The sequence below is a fragment of the Crinia signifera genome, chromosome 2 (genome assembly GCF_055691185.1).
Source record: "Crinia signifera chromosome 2, ASM5569118v1, whole genome shotgun sequence".
NCBI lineage: Eukaryota > Metazoa > Chordata > Amphibia > Anura > Myobatrachidae > Crinia > Crinia signifera.
The window spans coordinates 30,726,784-30,750,169 of record NC_139218.1 but is presented as its reverse complement, the minus strand read 5'-3'; the positions used below and the strand labels follow the sequence as shown (position 1 = coordinate 30,750,169).

At 47.3% G+C, this 23,386-nt stretch overlaps 1 protein-coding gene across 1 annotated transcript in view; it reads left to right on the top strand.

Annotated features, from left to right (window-relative positions):
- The window catches only part of LTN1 (listerin E3 ubiquitin protein ligase 1), an 85,942-nt gene that overhangs the window by 4,765 nt on the left and 57,791 nt on the right, over window positions 1-23,386 (top strand). The window contains exons 4-8 of the mRNA XM_083171864.1: window positions 10,982-11,212; window positions 18,971-19,023; window positions 21,106-21,286; window positions 21,607-21,780; window positions 23,114-23,304. Coding sequence (XP_083027990.1) covers window positions 10,982-11,212; window positions 18,971-19,023; window positions 21,106-21,286; window positions 21,607-21,780; window positions 23,114-23,304 — 830 coding nt within the window. The remainder of the gene's footprint in view (window positions 1-10,981; window positions 11,213-18,970; window positions 19,024-21,105; window positions 21,287-21,606; window positions 21,781-23,113; window positions 23,305-23,386) is intronic.

Below are 23,386 nucleotides of genomic sequence, written 5' to 3'. Positions count from 1 at the left end.
GCCGCGAATTCGCATATTTAATGAGGTGCGAATTCTGGAATGAAAAGTGCGATTTAGTGCGATAATGTGCGAATTTTAGGCATGAAAATGTGCGAATTTTAGCCATGAAAATGTGCGAATTGTAGGCATGAAAATGTGCGATTTTGAGGAAATGTGTCATTTTGTGTTCATAAAAAAAAAAAAAAAATTGGCGTGGGGGTCCCCCCTCCTGAGCATAGGGGTCCCCCGTATTTCTGAAACCAGCCCCGGACTCTTGGACCGGTCCTGGTTCCAAAAATACGGGGGACAAAACATCTGGGGGTCCCCCGTATTATGAAACCAGCACCGGGCTCCAACAGCCCTCGGTGTCATGCCACAGCCGGGGGACACTTTTTATATAAGGTCCCCCGGCCGAAACATGAGCACCGTGGCTGGTCAGCCTTGGACGGGGTACCTGGAGGAGTGGGGACCCTCCCCATAAAGGGGTCCCCCCCCCCAGGCTTCACCCGTCCGGGGCTGTCACCGGTGTCCGTGGCCAGTGGACGCCGGCCTGATAGGGTTAAATCTTTCATACATAACATTGCTTGATACAGGAGAACTACAAGTGTCAGCAGACCTCCCCCGCATGCTGGGACTTGGAGAACCACAAGTCCCAGCATGCGGGGCATTAATGGACCCGCTGGGACTTGTAGTCTACCTGTAAAAAGAATGTTAAAAAAAAACACACACACACAAAGAAGTAAAACTTTATTACACACACACTCACACTCCTCACTTTTACACCAATATACTCACCAATCCAGGTCCAGCGCTGTCCTCTTCACTGCCGGCTCCCCCCGCACTGACAGCGGGGAGAACCGGCTCTCTCCGATGCCGCTAACAGCCTCTGTAGTGCTGTCCCAGCGCTACAGAGGCTGAGAGCGTCTTTGGCTTATGCGTCTCCATGGAGACGCATCGACCAATCACGCTCTCAACCTCTGTAGCGCTGGGACAGCGCTACAGAGGCTGTTAGCGGCATCGGAGAGAGCCGGTTCTCCCCGCTGTCAGTGCGGGGGGAGCCGGCTGTGAAGAGGACAGCGCTGGACCTGGATTGGTGAGTATATTGGTGTAAAAGTGAGGAGTGTGAGTGTGTGTGTAATAAAGTTTTACTTCTGTGTGTGTGTGTGTGTGTGTTTTTTTTTTAACATTCTTTTTACAGGTGGACTACAAGTCCCAGCGGGCCCATTAATGCCCCGCATGCTGGGACTTGTGGTTCTCCAAGTCCCAGCATGCGGGGGAGGTCTGCTGACACTTGTAGTTCTCCTGTATCAAGCAATGTTATGTATGGAAGATTTAACCCTATCAGGCCGGCGTCCACTGGCCACCGACGCCGGTGACAGCCCGGGCTTCAGCCCTGGACGGGTGAAGCCTGGGGGGGACCCCTTTATGGGGGGGTCCCCACTCCTCCAGGTACCCCGTCCAAGGCTGACCAGCCACGGTGCTCATGTTTCGGCCGGGGGACCTTATATAAAAAGTGTCCCCCGGCTGTGGCATGACACAGAGGGCTGTTGGAGCCCGGTGCTGGTTTCAAAATACGGGCGACCCCCAGATTTTTTGTCCCCCGTATTTTTGGAACCAGGACCGGTCCAAGAGTCCGGGGCTGGTTTCAGAAATACGGGGGACCCCTATGCTTTCTTTATCGTCCACTAGGGGGCACAGGAGTTCACGCTGGGTATGAGAGGTGAGGTAGCAGAGCGTGCACCAAAGGGTTACAGAAATGTACCCAGCATGCTCCCTGCCTCCCTTCTCCCTCATATCCCGCCCCCTGACCCTGGGTCACCAGTTTTTTCTTTGGCGCTCAGGCAGACTGAGCGGCGCCATTTTTTTCTCGGCTGTTAGTACAGCCAGGGTTACTGAGCTGCCGCAGCGACTGCTCTTTTAGTGAGTGTCAGCGGCGCAGCTCCTACACCCGGAGACGGAGACGGCAGCGCTGGCAACTGGGCTGGGGTCTTCCGTCGCGGGGTCTTCACTCCGGAGGCTCCCGCAGCTGCGCCCCGTCCTGGGACAGGTAAGCAGCGGTTCCCTGCGTGCAGGGGACCGCGTCTAGCAGCAGATCACCGCCCGTTTTGTGGGAGCCAGCGGGGGGGCAGGCGGTGTGGGTCTGGCGTAGCCACCCTTCCACTAGACCACCAGGGACTGTTATTCAGGTGGGTCCCCGGAGGTTGATGCCTGAGGGGGTTAATGGGATGTCCTGAGGTCCCTCCCCCACCCCTGGGGACGTGTTGAGTGCTACCTCTCACAGCCCCAGGTGTTCCAGCTCCTACTTTAAAAAGCCTAATCAGCAGCCATTCTGGCACATGCTGGGTATAGAGACAGGAGGCTGCTGGAATTCTCCCTTACACCTTGCTCCTGGAGCCTGGTTTGGTATAGTATTCTCCTCTCCTGCTGTTGGCTGGTTTGTTGAGCTCTGCTACTGTCTCCTTTCCTGTGTATAGACAGGCCAATCTTGTCTGTTACAGGTGAAAGGAGTTGTCACCATACAGAGTTTGTGTGTTGCATAATCTCTGTCTCCTGTTCAGCTTGCTGAACTGTGATATATTTGCCCTTTACAAATTGCTTTGCTAAGGCTTTTTGTGTGAAAGGCTGCAAGTGTGTGGTGCCCCTGGGCCTTTCCTATATAGGGACACTTGCTTATTCTGTGTCTGGTAGTAACTGCTGCTGGTGTTGTTTGTTTGCTCCGTCAGTATGCCTAAGGCGAAGAGCAAGGAGGCTCTTTCTCCAATGCAGCGTACTTGCAGAGACTGTTCGGATGTACTGTCTCAAGAAGAAGAGGAGGAGGAGGTTTGTTCCAGGTGTATCACGGTGGAAGCAAACCCATTACCTCTGCCTCCTACCTAGCAGGAACCGGCCTGGGCCTCGACGTTGACTCAGGTAATGACACAGCTTATTGACCGCTTGTCTGCACCAGCTCCCCCTGCGCCCCTGCCCCCTGTCGCTAGTACCAGTGGTGGGGTAGCTCAGGCTTATGTAGAACCCCCATGGTTGCAGTCCTTTGCACAGTTTGTGCAGGGGTTAACGGCTAGTTTGGCTGACAGGGGGTCCAGGCGGCAGCCTAGGCAGAGGAGTCCTGTGCAGGATTCTCACGATTCCGATTCGGACTCGGCTGCAGGGGGGTCTACTGATACTTCAGATCACAGATCCACTGTGGCCGACGACACTTTGTCCTCAGCAGAGGTAGACTCACTGGTGCGGGAGGTCAGGGCAGTCCTCCAGTTGGAGGATGAGGCCCCTGCTCCTAGTAGTAAGGGCCCGCTTTTTAAGCGGCCTAAAAAGGTGTTGGCTCAGTTTCCACCTTCGGCCCATATGGAAGATTTATTGGAGACAGCTTGGGCTCAGCCGGCTAAAAGGTTCCAGCTTTCTAAGCGCCTTACTTCTTTCTATCCGGTCCCTCCCTCAGAGAGGGCTAAGTGGGAGAAGCCTCCCCCGGTAGATGCTTATGTGGCCAGGCTGGTGCGCTCTTTAGTTCTGCCCATTCCGGATTCTTCTTCCTTAAAAGACCCGTCGGATAGGAAATTGGAAAATTTCCTTAAAACTGCTTATTCACAGGTGGGCGCAATCACGCGTCCCTCTCTTGCAGCAGCATGGGTTGCCAAGGCAGTTTCTGAATGGGCGGGCATGTTGGAGTCGGGATTGTCCGATGGTTCTAGTCGCAAATCTCTCCTGGGCCACGTACAGAATATACAAAAGGCTAGTTTGTATTTGGGGGAGGCTGCTCTGGACTCGGGAGTCCTGGCTTCTAAGGCTTCCGCAGCCACTATTGCTGCTAGACGTGTTTTGTGGCTTAGGTCCTGGCGAGCGGATAACAATTCCAAGAGGGCTTTGGAGGCTCTCCCCTTTCAGGGGGATACCCTGTTTGGTCCAGAGTTGGACAAAATTGTGACTACCCTGGCGGCCTCTAAGACGGCATTTTTGCCTTCGGCGGCGCCTCCTCGGCAGAAGTCAACGTTTCGGTCCTTTCGGACCCAGGGTAAGGCCAGAGGTCAATCTTCTGCCAGATTTGCCTCGGCCTCCAAAACAGCCAAACCCCGCACCAAGCAGCCCTGGGCTACCAGACGCCCAGCGGCCAAGCAGACTGACAAGCCTGCAGCCTGACGGGGCGAGGCCCCGCCCCGGGGATCCCAGGGTGGGGGGCCGTCTCCTGTCCTTTGCGCCGATGTGGTGCGACACCACAACGGATGCTTGGGTAAGGGGGGTGGTCTCCAGGGGCTATGCCCTAACGTTCCGGGTTCCCCCTCCTCAGCGTTATTTTCGCACGGGTCTTCCAGGGGACCCAGCGAAACAACTGGCGCTACAGCTTTCCATACGATCCCTTTTAGACTCGAACGTTATTGTTCCAGTTCCTCAGGAACAAAGGGGGCAGGGGTTCTACTCCACTCTGTTTCTGATCGACAAGCCGGACGGTTCTCACAGACCGATTCTCAATCTGAAGTCGCTCGATGTGTTTTTGCGGGTGCCGAAGTTTCGTATGGAGTCTCTTCGGTCCATTATTCTATCCCTGGAACCGGGGGACTTCATGGCCTCGCTCGATATCCAGGACGCGTACCTCCACGTTCCCATCCGGCTGGACCATCAGCGATTTTTGAGGTTCGCCATCCAGGAGGACCACTTCCAGTTCAGGGCTTTGGCCTTCGGACTGTCCACGGCTCCCAGGGTGTTCACCAAGGTGATGGCAGTTATGTCGGCTCACTTGCACCGTCTGTGGGTTCGATTGATCCCGTACCTGGACGATCTCCTGATCGTGGCGAATTCTCCAGTCCTATTGCAGAGTCATCTGCAATTGGCGATTACGCTTCTATCATCTCACGGCTGGAAGATAAACTGGAAAAAATCATTTCTGACTTCTTCTCAAAGGATGGTCCACTTGGGCGCTCTGCTGGACACTCAGCTCCAGAGGGTTTTTCTGCCGGAGAGCAAGATCCACTCTCTACAGAAAAAGATTCTCTCCCTGCTCAGTCACAGAAGGGTCTCTGTGCACAGTTGCATGGTGGTGTTGGGCTCTATGGTCGCTTCATTCGACATGGTGGAGTATGCACAGTACCATTTGCGACAGCTTCAGCTGTGCGTTCTAAGCCAATGGTCAGGAGATCATTCTCGTCTGAAGAGTCAGGTGATCACGCTATCTCCGGAGGTCCGCTTGTCTCTCACTTGGTGGTTGAAGGCGGACAACTTATCCCAGGGTCGTCCATTTTGGATTCCATCTTGGATTCTAATAACCACGGATGCCAGCCTTCGGGGCTGGGGGGCGGTTTGCAACTCTCAGTCGGTTCAGGGTCGCTGGACAGCGCAGGAGAGTCGCCTGCCTATCAATGTCCTGGAGTTGAGAGCAATCCTGCGGGCTCTTCAGGCCTTAGAAGCTCTCATTCAAGGGTGCCCGGTAAAAGTCCAAACCGACAACGCCACAGCCGTGGCCTATGTCAACAGGCAGGGCGGGACACGCAGCAAAGGAGCAATGAAGGAGGTGTCCAGAATCTTCAGGTGGGCGGAGAGACGTCTTCCCGCAATCTCCGCAGTCTTCATCCCAGGGGTTCTCAATTGGGAAGCAGACTATCTGAGTCGGCAGGACATCAACACAGGGGAATGGGAACTTCATCCAGAAGTGTTCCAGTGGCTGACGTCCCAATGGGGAGTGCCGGAAATAGATCTGTTGGCGTCCAGGCACAATTGCAAGGTTCCTCGGTACGGCTCTCGGACAAGGGACCCCGGAGCTTTCCTGGTAGACGCTCTCACGGCACCATGGCCGTTTCGTCTGGTGTATGCATTCCCCCCATTTCAGCTTCTTCTTCGTCTTCTACGCAAGTTCAAGAAGGAAGGAGGAATGATGATTCTAGTGGCCCCAGACTGGCCCCGTCGAGGTTGGTATGCCGACTTAAGGAATCTGTCAGTGGCGTCTCCTCTGAGACTGCCTCTACGTCCAGACCTCATTTCTCAGGGTCCGCTCCACCACCCGGACCTGAGCCGCCTGGCTTTGACGGGCTGGCTATTGAGGTATCCCTCTTAAGGGATAAAGGATTTTCACCGGAGGTCATTCATACTATGGTGCGTGCTAGAAAGCCTTCGTCAGCACGGATTTATTACAGAGTGTGGAGGACCTATTTTGATTGGTGTTCGTCTAGAGGTTTTCAGCCTAGACGTTTTCGTTTGTCCCGCCTGCTGGAGTTTCTCCAGGCGGGCTTAAATTTAGGTTTACGCCTTTCCTCTTTAAAGGTACAAGTGTCTGCCTTGTCAATTTTGTTTCAAAGGAAGTTGGCGTTCATGTCAGATGTAAAAACTTTTTTTCAAGGGGTTCTTCATCTGCAGCCTCCGGTAAGCCCACCGGTGGCTACATGGGATCTTGCTTTAGTTCTCAGAGCTCTTCAGTCAGCTCCTTTTGAACCTTTGGAGGAGGTGGATTTGAAGTGGCTGTCCTGGAAGGTGGCCTTCCTCCTGGCTATCTCTTCGGCTAGAAGGGTTTCCGACCTTAGTGCATTGTCTTGTAGGCCCCCCTTTCTGGTGTTTCACCCGGACAGGGCAGTCCTACGTACCAAGCTAGATTTTCTTCCTAAGGTCGTGTCAAAATTCCACCTCAACCAGGAGATTGTAGTTCCTTCTTTTCCTGGGTCATCAGAAGCGGAGGCTTCTCTGGATGTAGTCCATGCGTTGCAGATTTACCTGCGCAGGACTAAGGCGACTCGTAAGTCGGATTCTCTTTTTCTTTTTTATGAGGCCAGGAAGCGAGGTTGGCCTGCTTCCAAGCAATCCTTGGCGAGATGGCTCAGGTCAGTCATTCGTCAAGCGTATCTTTCAGCGCAGTTGGTTCCCCCTGAGGGGGTTACGGCACACTCTACCAGGTCTGTGGGTACATCCTGGGCCGCTAGTCGAGGGGCCTCGGCAGAACAACTCTGCAAGGCAGCGACTTGGTCTTCTTCCCACACATTTATCAAATTCTATGCGTTTGATACCTTTGCATCGGCTGATGCACAGTTTGGTAGACATGTGCTTTCCGCAGTCCAGGAGCGTCCCCCACCCGTGAGGGGACAGCTTTAGGACGTCCCAGCGTGAACTCCTGTGCCCCCTAGTGGACGATAAAGAAAATAGGATTTATGGTCTTACCTTGATAAATCCCTTTCTTTGAGTCCATAGGGGGCACAGGACGCCCTCCCAGACGCACCTGGTAGCGGGGCTTCCTATATGGGGAAGTTCCATGGCTTTGGCCTTGTTTGCTATGTGTATGTGTTTGCTCTTCCTTCTTCTCTGCTCCGCTCCTGCCTTGGGCTTGCTAACGAAACTGGTGACCCAGGGTCAGGGGGCGGGATATGAGGGAGAAGGGAGGCAGGGAGCATGCTGGTTACATTTCTGTAACCCTTTGGTGCACGCTCTGCTACCTCAACTCTCATACCCAGCGTGAACTCCTGTGCCCCCTATGGACTCAAAGAAAGGGATTTATCAAGGTAAGACCATAAATCCTATTTTTTATCCCCCGTATTTTTGGAACCAGCCCCGGCTCAATGAGCCCGGGGCTGGTTATGCTCAGGAGGGGGGACCCCACGCCATTTAAAAAAACAAAAACACTTTTCAACATTTTTTACCACAGGGCCATGCACAGATCTCAATGATCTGTGCAGGGTTCTGGCCATTTCGCATATCAGAACCTGGTCTGATTTTTTTTGGCGAATTTTAGACACATTTTTCTAATTCGCATCTCATTAAATATGCAAATTGTATACTTTTTAATGTAAAAACTTCTGGATGCGAGTTCTGGTGAAAACTAAAAATCGCACTTTTAAAAAGTGCAATTTCGCGGCAAAACCGCACTTTTTGCCGTTTTTCTCATCTCATTAAATATGCGAATTAGGGAAAAAGTGCGAAAACTGCAGTTTTTGCGAAAAAATTTGCATAAGTCAGATTATCTCATCCCATAGAATGTCACCCATAGTGTCCATCTGACCAATTAATGCAGATTTTATTTATAATGAGGCATCTATAATGGAACATTAGCTTAATTTAGCTGTATACTCTTCGGCTCCTCTCCTTTCAGTATCCACTACCCGTGGGCTCCTCTCCCCTTTCCTTGCTCCTCTCCACTCTGACACCACTTAGCTAAGCAGAGGCTTAAACCTTCTCTATTCTCACATCCCACTAAGCACCAGGTTAAGTTCCTCTTTAATTATTATTTTTTTTTTGACTAAGTATGATTTTTTTTTCCGTACAATGTGCACAATAGCTTTAGAAACGGTCAAATTCTATAGAATAATTCCTTTCTTACTACAGAACATGTTTGGGAAGGCGTCACCTAGCACAAGTGCTCTCCAAAGAGCCGTCCCTATGGCCCTTATTCTGGTTGGTGTGGATATGTCCGCGTGCGTTCGTTCAGCCGATGTTTTGTGTTTGCGCATGTGCAGAGGCATATCTGCGCATGTGCGAAAGGGACATACGTCCAAATTCCGCATGAATTGTTTACACTACGAACAGGGGGCGGAGAGGGGCGTGAAGGGCTGTTTGGCCTCATAAACATATGCATACGCCTTTCATGGGCGTTCCCATGAAACCGCTGGGCGTACGTATGGTAATGCGGCCGTGACGCACGTGTAGGGGGCGGACATATGACATTGCCGGATGTCAGCTGCCCGCCCAGATCCCTGCTTTTGCACGGAGAAATGCCCGAGTGGTCTGAGCTCGCGGGAGCTGCCTGACCACTCGGTCCTGCATTCGATGGTATGCGACCATCAAATGATGGGGGAGGTTCCCAGAGATGGAGGAGGTGTATTCATGAGAAATCCACTCGTGCTCCGTGCGGTCAGCGGCTTACCGCATTCGGACGGAGTGAGCGATCCGTACGGAAGGCGGGGTTTAGGACGCACGGTCCTGGCCGCATATTCGGCTCCGGCCGCACAGACCAGAATAAGGCCCTATGTGAGGACTTCAGGAAGTCCAGAGTTGTATTTATGCTCCCAGTTGGCCGAGTAACAGAATGGGCCTTATTCATTTACCATGATATCTTTTTCTCTGAAGCCATTGTTGGACACCTGTTACATAGTTACATAGTATTTAAGGTTGAATAAAGACTCCCGTCCATCCAGTTCAACCTTGGTGTATTAGCTTCATCCCTTGTTATACATAGTGTATACTGATATATTTAAGGACAGATTGTGATTATTGCATGTACCCCTGTATGTTTTTAACCAATAGATGTTTGTCCAACCTTATTTTAAAAATTTATTTTGTTTGCTGACACTACATCTCCAGGAAGAGAGTTCCACAGTTTTGCTGCCCTGACTGTAAAAAATGTTTTTTTTTTTTCTAAGGGAACGAAATCTTTTTTCCTCTTATCTAAATTCATGTCCTTGAGTCTTTCTTTACAGTAAAGAGGGCGTCTGACAGTTCCTTATATTGGCCCCTGATATATTTGTACATGTTTAGCATGTCCCCCCTTAAACTCCTCTTTTATAGCATAAACAATCCTAAATGGTTCAATCTGTCTTCCTGGCTTAAATTCTCCATGCCCTTTATTAGTTTTGTTGCTCTTCGTTGGACTTTTTCCAGTTCTATGATGTCCTTTTTATAGTGCGGGGCCCAGAATTGTACCGCATATTCCAGATGTGCTCTAACCAACGCTTTGTACAGTGACATAATTACATCTGGGGTCCTAGTCTCCATACCCCTTTTAATGGGATGCGGTCATTCGTCAGACTGCATTTAGGTCTACAGTCATTAGGTCGACCCCACTAGGTCGACTGGCAGGAAGGTCGACCTGACTTAAGGTCGACATGGGCCAAGGTCGACATGACTTAAGGTCGAATTTGCATAAAGGTCGACATGAGGAAGGTCGACATGGGTTTTTCACTGGTTTTTGATCCGAATGTCGACATGGACACAGTTGGCAATGGGTATCTAAATATTTTGATACTTATTTCCTAGCACGGCACCCACGATTTTCAATCATATGGCATCTTATGCATTGTATGCCATATACCCGCATGCGATACGATTTTTAATTGTATAAGCACCCTAATGGGTGCTTACAATGTTAAATGTACCCCCACGCCACCCCCACTATCAACACCAACCCGAAGCGTAGCGGTACACGTCCTCCAACCTTTTCAAACCCCCCCTAACCACGTCGGCGTGAAGTTGATTTTATATAGTCTGGCGAACCACCGTGCCCGAAGCATGGCGAGCACAGCAAGCCCCGCGAGGGGACGCGTATTACTTTACATGTATTCCACGTCCCCTCATGGGGCTAGATGCGCTCGCCACACTATATAAAATCAACTCCACGCCGACGTGGATGGTGGGGGTATGAAAAGGTCGGAGGACGTGTACCGCTGCGCTTGCCACGCTTCGGGTTGGCGTTGATAGTGGCAGTGGCGTGGGGGTGCTTTTAACATTGTAAGCACCCATTACGGTGCTTATACAATTAATCTTATAGGGGGCCATTTAACATTGAAAGCACCCATTAGGGTGCTTATACAATTTAAAATCATATCCCATCGCATTGTATGGCATATACAATGGTATACAATTTTAAATTGAATAAGATCGGGTGTCATTGCGTCACGTTGGAACGCATACCATTGTAAGGCTTATGGTATACGATGCGATGGGCGCCGTGCTAGGAAACAAGTACCAAATATTTTAGATCCCATCCCTTAAAAATCCCCCAAATAATTGACCCACTATTAATGTTAAGCTCGCAGGTCTGTAGTTAGCTGTCTAACGTAGCAGGAGCAGTTGTATTCCTCGTGCCTGCCTCCTGTTTTTGGACCTTATTTCCAAAGTAATGTCCTTGTCGGCTTCCCCTGTGGCCTCATAGAAGCTGATTCTCCCGTCCCTTTTCTGTGACCCGTACAGATATTTTCTCTGTGGTTGCCAACGCCTGTATCCATACAATAGGGTGTGGATTATCCTCATGTAACTTATTTTGAAACAAGTGAAGATTATTTGTACAGCTGTCCTGTGAGAACTAATTGCACTTCTCTCCTTGCAGGACCATGACCGCAGAGTGCGGGAGGCCACTCAACAAGCCTTCGAACAGCTTATTCTCAAAGTCAAGAAACATTTGGCCCCTCACTTAAAAAGTCTGATGGGGTTCTGGCTAATCGCCCAGTGCGATACATACTCGCCAGCAGCAAGTGCAGCCAGAGCAGCCTTTGAAGCCGCTTTCCCCCCACACAAGCAGCCGGAAGCCCTGGCGTTCTGCAAAGATGAAATTTTGCATGTGAGTCTGTAATGTCCGAGGTGACAATAAGAACGTTCCTGAGTCGTAGTCATGCATCTAAGGGGGTATTCAATGTGTAGGTCACGGCGGTCGAGCTTGCTTGACCACCGTGACCCGGTCCCGTTCTCGGTCAGCTCGATCGAGAACATGCAGACGGGATTCAATGTCCCGCCTGCAGTGGGATAAGAAGGGGCGTGGCCGCAAGTTGCGGCCCGGGAAGAGGCGAGCTGCAGCCGGCAGCTCGTCACTTCCCGGCCGTTTTCGGCAGAATGAGCCCGACAGCTTGTGAAGTCGGGGAAGACCGCATTGAATAGGGCCCTAAAACTTTCAATCATGATTGGTGTTTGCATAAGGGGTCACCCAGATTTGTACAATAGTACAAGATTGGGAGTTAATGTCCCCGGCAGTTGAAAATGTTTAGAATTAGAACTTTATAAATTTAGGGGGGTATTTAATATGGGATTCCGACTGTTGGAACGTCCCGGGATATTTTCGTTTCATCCGACAGTAATTTGGCGATCGGAATTCAATGTTCTGGCTGTTGAGTGTCGGAAAGTCTGTGCATTGGTAAAAATGACCACGGATTGTCGAAAAACGTCTGTGAATTCGCCAATTTGTGTCCGTTTCTGCCAAAAAAAAAGTGGAATCTGACACCCTAGAATGCTGTCATTAACGGCAGCATTGAATAGGTAAGTGTCGATTAATTCCCCTGTCGGGAAATATATGCATACTAGTAAGCCCGCTCGAAGCAAATGCTTCGAAAGCTAGTCTGCTACCTTGTGATTGCCTCTGTGTTTTTGCATGTGTAAGAGAGAAAGAGATGTAGTTTCACTCCACAGATGGCAGTGTTCTGGAGACAAACAAACAGACACTAGACCTATACATAGATGATAATGAATTCCCCCCCCCCCTTAGGGGTAAATTATATTAGTGGTGCCATAGCTGTGATGCTTGACTGTGACATATATGGTAGCTGTCGCATTGCACAACTCTATTGGGTACCTGGGAATGGCACCATTCCAAAAACAGCCATCGCCATAGTTTTTGCTGATCCGCAGGTTTTCAGACTGTGGAAAAATTTTCTGACCGTCCGAAAGTTTGGTCGAATGTAAATTCGAACCACTCTTGTCGAAAAATGTTTCGGACTGTCGAAACTTATCGGTACACAAAAATAGCCACCGTAATGTACGAAATGTATGTATGGTTGTTTCATGGTCCTTTTAAGTCAAGGTTTGCGATTTCAGCCTCATCCATGTCGATGCCGTTATGAAAAAAGATCAACATTATTGGTGGTGGTCTTTTAATTAATCATTATACATTTTAAAAAGTAGAGTAAGCAGATTCATTAAAGTTGGGTTTACTTCCTAAACTGCGGCTTTTCAAACTAGGTGATTGTTAGCGTTTTTGCAGGCAGTACTTGATTTTTCATTTAATAGTTTCCCTGTTCTATATTCTGCCCGCGAAAAGTTGCCGATTAGCGGGTAAAGTCATTGATTTACCAGAGTAGTGTTCATCCTAATACCCTCCATCTGCACTGCAGATGGGGCAGATGCAACGTGCAGAGACAGTTAAGCTCCGTACACACGTAGCAGTATGATCGCTGAGCAATATTGGCTTAAATTGCTCAGCAATATGGTGCTCAGAGATGGTCGCTGATAAAAACTAGACACTCTGCCTGGACCTAAACCTCTGGTCACAGGAGCATGCTCCTGTGACCAGGGACGTCCTCCGGGCTGGGCACGGTCGCTCAGTGACCATATCCCCGGTAATTATTGCTGAAATTGCCCCATGTGTACGGGGCTTTAGATTTGGGTGGGGTGTGTTCAAACTGAAATCTAAATTGCAGTGTAAGAATAAAGCAGCCAGTATTTACCCTGCACAGACACAAAATAACTAACACCATTCTAACTGGGCAGGCACATGCTGTCAATCACCGGATGATCCTGCAGCGGCTGTATGGGCGGTCAGTGCTTTGCCTGTACATACAGAACGATATATCAGGCATCGGCTGTGTTGCTATATATACCTGTGAACAACACCCTTCACAGATATGTCGATGGTACACACTTGCCAATGGTCCGTCGATATATCAGCCATTCGACTGAACAGCGGATATATCATCCAGGGTGTAATGAGCACCCCGGTAAGCCTAATTATGTCACCTTAAGAGTGATGTAAATAAAGCGTCTTCATTTTGCCTACATATTCGTTGTTCCTTTATATTGGCAAAGGCAGAAATGGAGCAGGGAGAAATATTTGGATTATTAATGTCACAAATTGTACAATTCTTATTTTGCACCATTATTTCCAAGAACTAATTTCTCAACAATATTGGTTTAACTGAATTACACGTACACATCTGTTGTTTTTCCCCTTTGTGTAGTACATTGTATTGGCGCCAATTTAAATCAGTCATTACCCAAGGTTCTAACCCCAACATCTGCTGTGGCTTGGCCACCTATAGATCAGGAAAATAGACATTAATCTGCTTTACGTCGTGTACAGGGAGAAGGCCCCTCTCTGGACCTGTTCTGATCCTCGCTGTGTGTGTGTGTGTGTGTGTGTGTGTGTGTGTGTGTGTGTGTGTGCGTTCGTTCGTTCTCCTTACTTTGGCTGTGTCTGAAGTTTAGCGCAAGTTCATAGAGTCCCGTACAGTGATCTCCCTCTCTTAGGGTTAGTTCAGACAGAGTATGTAATGTTCTAGAACATCGCGATCATTTCCTGCTTAGACCGCAATGTAATGTTATTCTCTGTATCAGATCTGATCCTACGTTTGTATTTTTATTTGTGTTACCTTTTGTACTAATGGATTAATAAAAGCTGTCCACGGGCCAGTTGATGGGATTTTCCATGCTGGCTACGTCATAATTATATATAAACAGGCATTTAGCGGGTCCGTGCCAAGACATAATAAATAACACTCCGTGACCTTCAGCCCAAAAAAAGCCAAATGTTTTACATTTGTAAACCTTGTTTTTTTTTTTTTTTTTTTTTTTACAATGCATTTTGGATCATCTCCTGAATGATGAAAAATTGCTATTTGCTATTACATTGTATTTTCTTAGGATTTTGGAGCATTTGCCGCCGGAGTCTCCATGGAAACGGAACAAGTGTCGCTATTTTTATTGGCATGTGTGTCTGAGGGGGAGGGGGGGGGGGGGGGAGGGAGGGAATCAGGAACATCTCTGATCTCATTGGCTACTTAGCACATTTATTTACTGATACCTGTTCTCGATTGATTAAAAGATTGGGTGGCCAGTTCTACTAGGCATGAAAAAGTGTTAAGTGGAGAGTGATAAACCACCTGCCATAGTGTTCATTCTAGCACCCATTATCTTTGAAAGCCCATGCAATTCCTCTTCCCTGCCTGGGGTGTCGCTGTCTGCTGTAGTGCTTCTATCACAGTGTGGTCTGTATATCAGCACTGATATGCAAACCAGACCTGTGCTAGAATCACTGCATGGGTTTTCAAAGATCGCGGGTGCTAGAATGAACACTATGCCAATCAGCCTCTAACTGTCATGTTACAGGCTGTGTTAGAAGCTGGTGGTTTGTCACTCTACATTTTATCACTTTTCAAGGCTTAGAGTGTGTACACACGGTTCGATGTTCTGTGCGATCCGATGTACGATTCGATGTTTTGTCCGATTTTTACTTTTCCCTTTTTTTTTTTTTTTCTCTACTCCTTAAGATATGCCTTAAGATATGCTTAAGATTTTGACTTTTTACCATACAATTTGCTATGCGATTTCCTATGTGCCTTAAGATTTGCTTAAGATTTTGACTAAGCGATTTTGACTTAACAACAGGATGACTGACAGGGCCCTGGAAATTGTATAGCACATCGCATCTTAAGCATATCGCAAGGCACATACGATGCATGCGATATGCTTGCGATTTGTGCTAGATAGAGTGTGCTGCCCACTCTATCTCCCCTCCGATCTCCCCTTAAACGGGAGCGCGCATCGGGCTAGGAAGCCCTTACAATGCATACAATCAGTATGCGATATGTATACGATATGGCTTCCGATGTTGACGATATCGTCAACATCGGAAGCCATATCGAACCGTGTGTACACACTATCAGTACACAGAAAAGCAATCTACCTGGTCAAACATTTCTGCCTGGTAATTTGCAGTTCAACACGGGTTATTTTTCTTGTGTGAAGTGGTTAACCCGGTTCAACCCGTCCCTTGTGTTTACCAGGGTCGAAGACCCGGGAATTTCGACCAGGGTTGACCCTTTCACACAGAAGACATACCCTGATCAGCAAATTACTGGGTAAAAATGTCTGACCCGGTAATTTACCTTTTCTGTTTGAAAGGGGTGGGTCAGGCTGGGACTCAAATGCCGATACAGAGCCGGGCTATTTTGTCTGAAAGGTACACTAGAATACCATTTTGTTGCAGTGGTGCTCATAAAAAGGTAGACACAGGCAGCAGGTTGACACAGAAAATGTTGATACTTGAAAAGGTAGACCTGGGTTTCCAGTTTGTATTGGTGTAAATGTTGACACCACCATGTAGTGCAGTGATAACTAACCTTGACACTCCAGCTGTTGTTGAACTACACATCCCAGCATGCTCTGCATCCGTGTTAGCATGGCCACATAGCAAAACTGTAGCAGGGCATGCTGGGATGTGTAGTTCAACAACAGCTGGAGTGTCCAGGTTAGCCATCACCGATGTAGTGTATCCCCCTCACTTCGCTTGCCATGTTTCTGTCCAGGTAGCGACCCAGTCAGAGTCCACATTGGTGATCAGATATGTAATAGTTTAAAAATTCAATAAAAATACTCCCAATCTATTGTCAACTTTTTAATGAGTCAACCAGTCATGTTGACTTTTTGTTTGTTTTGACCATTTCAACCTAGACATTGGGGGATATTCTATCCCGTCTCCGATTTTCGTGGCCAGCTGAAAAATCGTCAATAATGCGCCGATTAGTATTCGTTCACAAGCGGTTTTGCCAGTTTTAAGTCCATTTTCGCAGATGCCATTACACTTCCTTTTTTTTTTTTTAGGGGGTGGGGCATCAGGATGGGCAAAAACTTTTGTGAATTCAACAAAATATGTGAATTTGCTGCAATTTCCTAAATCCGTGTGGTTTTTGCCATTGCTGGATTTTTCAGCCAGATGAAAATTCAGCACTAGCATTGAATAGGGCAAGTCGAAATTACCTCTCAAAAAAATTTGAATGGGATTGAATACCGCTCATTGGGGGGTATGCAATGTCATTCGAGCTCCCACAGCCATCTCCCGACGGGGGAGATGGCAGCGGGGCACTATTCAATGCTGTCTTCCCCGACAGCATTGAACAGGGGTTTTGCGCAGAACGAGCCCGACCTCACAAGCTGTCGGGCTCATTCTGCTGAGAAAAGCCGGCAGTAGGCGAGCTCCCGGTCGGAGCTCGTCTATTTCTGCCATCAACTCGCGGCCACGCCCCCCTTCTCGCCGCTCGGCGGCCGGGACATTGAATCCCGACTGCCGAGCTCCAGGCGAGCTGACCGAGAACGGGACAGGGGCACGGCTGTCGCGCTAGCTCGACAGCCGTGCCCCTGACATTGAATACCCCCCATTGTCTGTCAGCTATCCGGAAACTAATATATAAAAAAAAACTTGCCGGAAGAGAGCAAAAAACAAAGAATCTTTATTGTTCATTTTTAAAAATAAATTACTTTTTCATGAAGTGGGTGAAACAATTGAAAACAATTTTGTAACGCGGCCGTATAGAAGATAGGAAATGCTTTTTCATATTACTTTGCAAATCTTACCATTCTTTTTACTTTGTAAGGATCTCACCAGCCATTAATAACCCACAGTCCCTACCGTATCATGTCTTTCATTTGAGTACACCATTTTCTAGTTGTCATTTTACAAATATTCTGCTTATCTAGTGAAACTTAATAAATGTTCTACTCCTATTTAAAATTACTTTTTTTTGTATAGCTATTTATGTACTTCTGCTAATAACCATAGAGTAGTGGATTCCAAAGATTAAAATAAGATATCAGTGAACCATACTGTACTTCTAATTTGTATTAACATAGTAAATAACAAGGTGATCTTCACCATGGCTCTAACTGTGCGGAGTTTGTATATTCTCCCCGTCCTCGCGTGGGTTTCCTCCGGGTACTCTGGTTTCCTCCCTCAATCCAAAAATATACTGGTAGGTTAATTGGCTCCCAAAAAATTAACCCTAGAATGTCTGTGTGTGCACGTACATGTGGTAGGGAATATAGATTGTAAGCTCCACTGGGGCAGGGACTGATGTGAATGTTCAACTATACTCTGTAAAGTGCTGCGGAATATGTGTGCGCTATATAAGAAACTGTTAATAAATAAATAAATATTCTTTCTCCTGCTGGCTCCGCCTCTGAACATGTGATGTCATGACTAGGGGGTGGGTCTGCTGGAACCATGAAGCTGCAGCTCTGCAGCTATGGATGCTCTAGCGACTGTAAGGTGCTCCTTAAAACACCCCAATGTTTTTGGACTTTTTTTTTTAGTAAAGAAGAAAAATAAATTTATGGGTGGTGCGCTATCAACAGCTGCTGGCACTGGGTTGTCAAGCCCAAACAAATGGAAGATAAAACAAAAAGTGGTGTGCCAGCGCTGGCTGAACCAATATGTAGACCAGACGGTTTCTCAATTAAAAAGACAATTTAATGTTCACATATAAAAGATACATAAAAAATGTATAACTAAAATCATATATATGCTAATGAGCAAAAAAGATGACATAGATGTTATAATCATATATTGTGGAGCTCCATATAAAATGGCTTTTTTTTATCGAATGAAAGATATTGATGTGTATTACCATCCAATGTTTCCTGGTATTTTTGTGGACCAGAACAGGGTGATGATAGAGTCCCAAAAAGTTCGCTTGTTAAGCTGGCCATACATCAGAAAGATCGATCTTAGGATCGATCGCGCTCATGATTGTGTACAATTTCCCTTGAAATCCCCGGCAGTCCTTGGTGGTTTTTGGACACACAATCCATCATACAATCAGTCATACAATCCATCTGCTGCATGATTGTGTACACAAGATGTGCACACAATCTGCATACAATCAGTCATACAATCCATCTTATGATTGATTGTATGATTGTGTGCACACAATCTGCATACAATCCATCATACAATCAGTCATACAATCCATCTTATGATTGATTGTATGATTGTGTACACAAGATGTGCACACAATCTGCATACAATCCATCTTACAATCAATTGAAATTGTATGATTGGGTACAATATCTTTCTGATGTATGGCCACCTTTAGGGTTACATTTTCTCCCTATTGGGCGTCTTCTCCTTATGCTGGATATTAGGAATAATGCAGGTATCCCATGAAGTAATTGTAATCCAATTTAATCAGGAGAATGTGGACGTCAGTGGGAGATGGGACATCACTTGATAATCGGATGGATGTGCGGTCATTCAAACAGCTCAACGCGTTTCCCCAGATGTTCACTGTCCGGCTTCCTCAGGAGCAAGTGTGCTCCTGAGGAAGCCGGACAGGGAATATCCGGGGAAACGATTAATTAGTAACACCAGCAAGAGGCCAAATATAATATATATTTATCAGTCTGTTATTATTGTGGGTGAGCGGTTTTCAGTCTCTTTTGTTCCAGTATTTTCTCTTGCAACTTTTATATTATTATCATTTATATGGCACCACAAACTGCAACGCTTGCTTATATACAGCGATAAACTGTTTTTAATCCTTTTTTTTTTTTTTTTTTTTAGGTTTTGCTTGATCATCTGATGAAGGAAACGCCTGACTCGCTAAGTGACCCACAGTACGCCTATTCCTGCTTATTATTTGTGTATTTGCTGTTAAACAATAAGGCAGATGTATTAAGCCCTAAAAAGAGATAGACGCCAGGGTAATAAAGAGCGATAAATGTCCAGCCAATCAGCTCCTAACTAACTTTCCAAGCACAGACTATAATATAACAGGTAAGAACTGATTGGCTGGACGTTTATCACTCTTTATTACCGTTGTGTTAATCTCTTTTTAAGGCTTAATACATCTGCCCCATTATCTGTTACTGTATTACTCTGATACTTCTGGTAATATTTACCGCCATGTTTGTCAATTAGTAGCTGAGGATATCCTTCATTGCATTAGCACCATGGTACTTTCCTCTTCTTTCTATCTCCCAGGCTTCAGTGTTTGCAAATAGAGATGACCTCAGATAAACCTGTGAATGTATAGACCATGGTTTCTTAAACTATTTTGGTCGGTACACTGGGTGGTCTGCAGACTGCACATGCTCAGTAGCATTGCGGAGGCACAGAACGGACGTGTACGGACCACTCACGCCTTCATTTCCTGCCCTGCATGTGTTTTTAACCCTTTTGAGTGCCAAGTGAATTTGTCAAAATAGGTGTAAAAATTGCCAAGTAAACCTTTTTATCCATCCTAATGTTGGCACTCAGTGGGTGAATATATTCATGCAAATGTTAAGTTCATACCTGCTGTGACTGGGAGGATACAACCGGTGGCAGAGGGGCAGGTGGAGACTTTGTAGGCAGTGGATGACAGGGAAAGGCAATGACTGACTAGGAAGAGGCAAAGGGTTGGGTTGTTAGAGGGTGAATATGAAGTGACAGATTGCTGCATACGATGATAGGAAGGCAGTGGGTACCGAGGGTGACAAGAGGCATAAGGAGGCAGTGTGTGGCAGAGGGTGACTAGTGAGAGGCAGTGTGTGGCGGAGGGTGTTTCCCCTCATCATACACTGTGTGCTGCCCTGTTCTCCCAATCCACAGACACATCTCATAAAGTCTGTGCTCAGTGTTCCCCCTCCTGCTCCCCTGTTGCTGCTTCCCAGAACCTCGGCACCCACGGATGACTTTACCCTACCCCATGCTGCACTTACTAAGAAGACATTTTTCACAGACTCTTGAGTTCTGCTTGCTGAAGGCTGGCTGTAACCTTGACTATGGCCTGTAGCTGGCTGCTTGTCTCCGCTGTAAGTTTCCTACAGTTCAGAAGCCCCAGGAGTTGGCAGACGAGTGCCCCATGTAGCAGAGGAAGCCTACTTGTGGCAGCAGCCACTGCTCGGTGAGACAGGAGAGGCAGAGCACTGGGGTGGGGGGGGGGGCAGCTGCCATGTTGTTGATCAGCTGGCAGCTGACTCCTCTGATCTCTCAGCCAGTGATCCGAGGAGTCTGAAGTAAAAAGATTAAAAAAAAAATAATTTTTTTTTTAATCTTTTTACTTCAGACTGCTCAGATCACTGGCTGAGAAATCAGAGGAGTCAGCAACATGGAAAAGTTTATTATTAGTAGAATTTTATTTATAAGGCGCCACAAGTGTTTCGCAGTGCCGTACAAAGGAACAATACAGGGAGACAAAACTTGGCATAACATTGAATAAATAACAAAAGTACAGTACAAATAAAGAGCGCCACAGATCAAAACACATTACCGCTTAAATATAAGTAGTGAGGACTCAATCAATATACAACTAGAGGCTTGAGGCCAATGATGGAGAGGAGTATGCAGACGAAGATGGTCACTGAGTGAGTAAAGGAGAGCTGTGAGTGAAATGTGAAGAGAAGTGGGCTTTGACAACAGGAGGGAAGAGGGCCCTGCTCGGGGGAGTTTGCAATCTAGTAGGAAGGGGAGACAGACAGATTACAAGAGGTGCAAGCAAGTGGGTGGTGGCTAGATAGCAGGATGTAAGCAGGCAAGGGGTCGGAGTACAATGCAGGAGCGAGTCTGTGTACAATGGCTTAGACTTAGCCGAACAGCAAATGTAAATTCAACATTTTAAAGCCTTTTCAAATAATATATAACATTTGAGCTCAGTGGAACGTTGCATGAAGCTGCTTATTTCCCTTGGGATATTAATATTTCCGTATCTGTCCCAGGACTGTCCCGGATGAGGAAAGGGAGGCCAAGTACTTCCGCGTTGTGACCTGCTCCATGCTGGCCCTGAAGCGTCTTCTGTCCGCTCTACCGAGCAGCGAGTGCGGCTCCCTGCAGGAGGGGCTCGCTCACCTGATGTCCCACAATGCCTTCTGGAAGTACAGCAAGCACAAGTCACCAAACGTAAGCCTCTAACCTGACTGCAAGCACGCTGTTATGTAATGATACGAGTGTAACTCCAATGAGTGAAGAAATGCAAACTGCAAGGGTTCTCAAACTCGGTCCTTGGGACCCCACACAGTACAAGTCTTCCAGGTCACCGGACAGCTGCTCAGGTGCACTCATTACTCATTGACACATTTTAGAAGATCCACAGGTGGAGCTAAGTATTTCACTTGTGAGGAGACCTGCAAAACATGCACGGCGTGGGGGTCCTGAGGACCAAGTTTGAGCACCTGTGGACTACTGTATTTCCTTGTATGAATAGTCTGTGTATTGTGTAGATCCGTTCTGCATTCTTCGAGCTGATTTCCGCGCTGTGCCGTCATCTTCCCGCCCTTGTGAACGCTGAGGCCTCCCGGGTGTGTCTGGCTGTGCTGCTGAGTATTGATGACAGCGATGCTGTGGTGTGTCCGGCGCTGTGGGAGTCTGTCCTGTACACTATAACCACCATAGAGGTAAGCTGACTGCTGGCCGTTCTTTCGTGGTTCATTTGTAATATGTTACTTTTCACATGTGTTGTTTTATACTCAAATGTGCCGAATGCAGGTTGGAATATCCTTGTTTTACTGAGTTAGACTAAGGGCAAGAGCACCTGCGTTACTCATTCTTTATAACTGACCACTCACAGATGTGCCAGAGACCAATAGCTGCCCATGGTATATTGGCCCTTATTCAGATTAAGCAGGCGTTTTGTGGTATCAAGAGGTACAGAGGTATTGCCGTGTTTAATAACATTTGTCAGTTGTAGCTGTACTGGAGGTGCATGGTATCCCCTCAGGAGCGAAGTATTTGGCATCTGCATAGTACTGTAACACTCTACACAGTAAAGATGGTTGGAGGTCAACCACTTGGTGCTTCCGGGTCCTAGTGCCTTTGTATGCAGTGTTAGAGGCCATGTTGGAGAACTCTGCTCTCTAACAACATGTAAGCAGCAGCACAGAGAACTGATAGACTCTTGAAGGAGGTTTATGGGGCCTTTATTCAGTGACCGGAACACAAAATGCGTCTGCAGGCAGGTTTTCATCTTGATGCCCTTAAGACTCTGTCACAAACACAAGAGCAGGTTGGTCGTACACATGTGAAACGCGTAGATTGTGTTCTGCGCGTTTATAAAATGTGAAAAAACCCGCCCAAAACAATAAAGTTCCACAAATGACATTGATCTCTAAATCTGAATAATGCCCATAATGTCTGTTATTTGATACAAGTATTAGGCACTTCATTTCCTTCTATATTCCCTGTGATGAGGCTCCTGGAGGTGGTGCCTCGGGCCTCTTATTTAGCGGTACACCAGAAATACATGCAACTTCATTGATCGTTTTAAATATCTTCTACGTTATGGTCGTGTAACATTCATGTGTTTTTGACTGTTACAGGATCCACTTTCCTATTGGATCACGTTTAGGGGCGTATTCAATCTTGGCCGAGTTTTTCACCAGGTGAAAAAAAAAAAACTGCAGAATTCGCCTATCCGTATTCAATCATGAGCATCCTTTTCACCCGTTTTTGTGTACGTTTTCGCCCATGCCATTTCCCCTTTTTGTTTTGGGCATGGGCAAAAACTGTCAGGAACTTGCCCACACTATGTGAATTTGCCGCAATTTTGCTAATTTACGTGGTTTTCGGCAACGCTAGATTTTTCAACTAGGCGAAAAATTGGCCTGGGGATTGAATAGGGTGATTTTGCCCAAAAACGTAAATGTAGCCTAGGACTGAATACCCCCCTTAGTAGCGCTGTCATTTTATTGTACAGATCGCTACTGGATTATGTTTCTATGTTCATTCCAGAACTGCTGGGATCATGTCAATCTAAAGAAGGGCGTACTGCCCAAGCTGTGGACAGTCCTAAGAGAGGGCGGAAGAGGCCTGGCTACCGTCATCTTCCCCAACCTGCTCCCGTTTATTAGCAGAATCCCGCACGAAATAACCAGCACTCGTCTGGACTTCTACAGCACCTTGTTTGACTCTTTAATCCTAGGGTATGTATGAGGTATATCCAGATGACTCGGTCTATAAGCCGGGCCGTAGACTGCATCATTCATTGTGTTCAGGTTTTTAGCC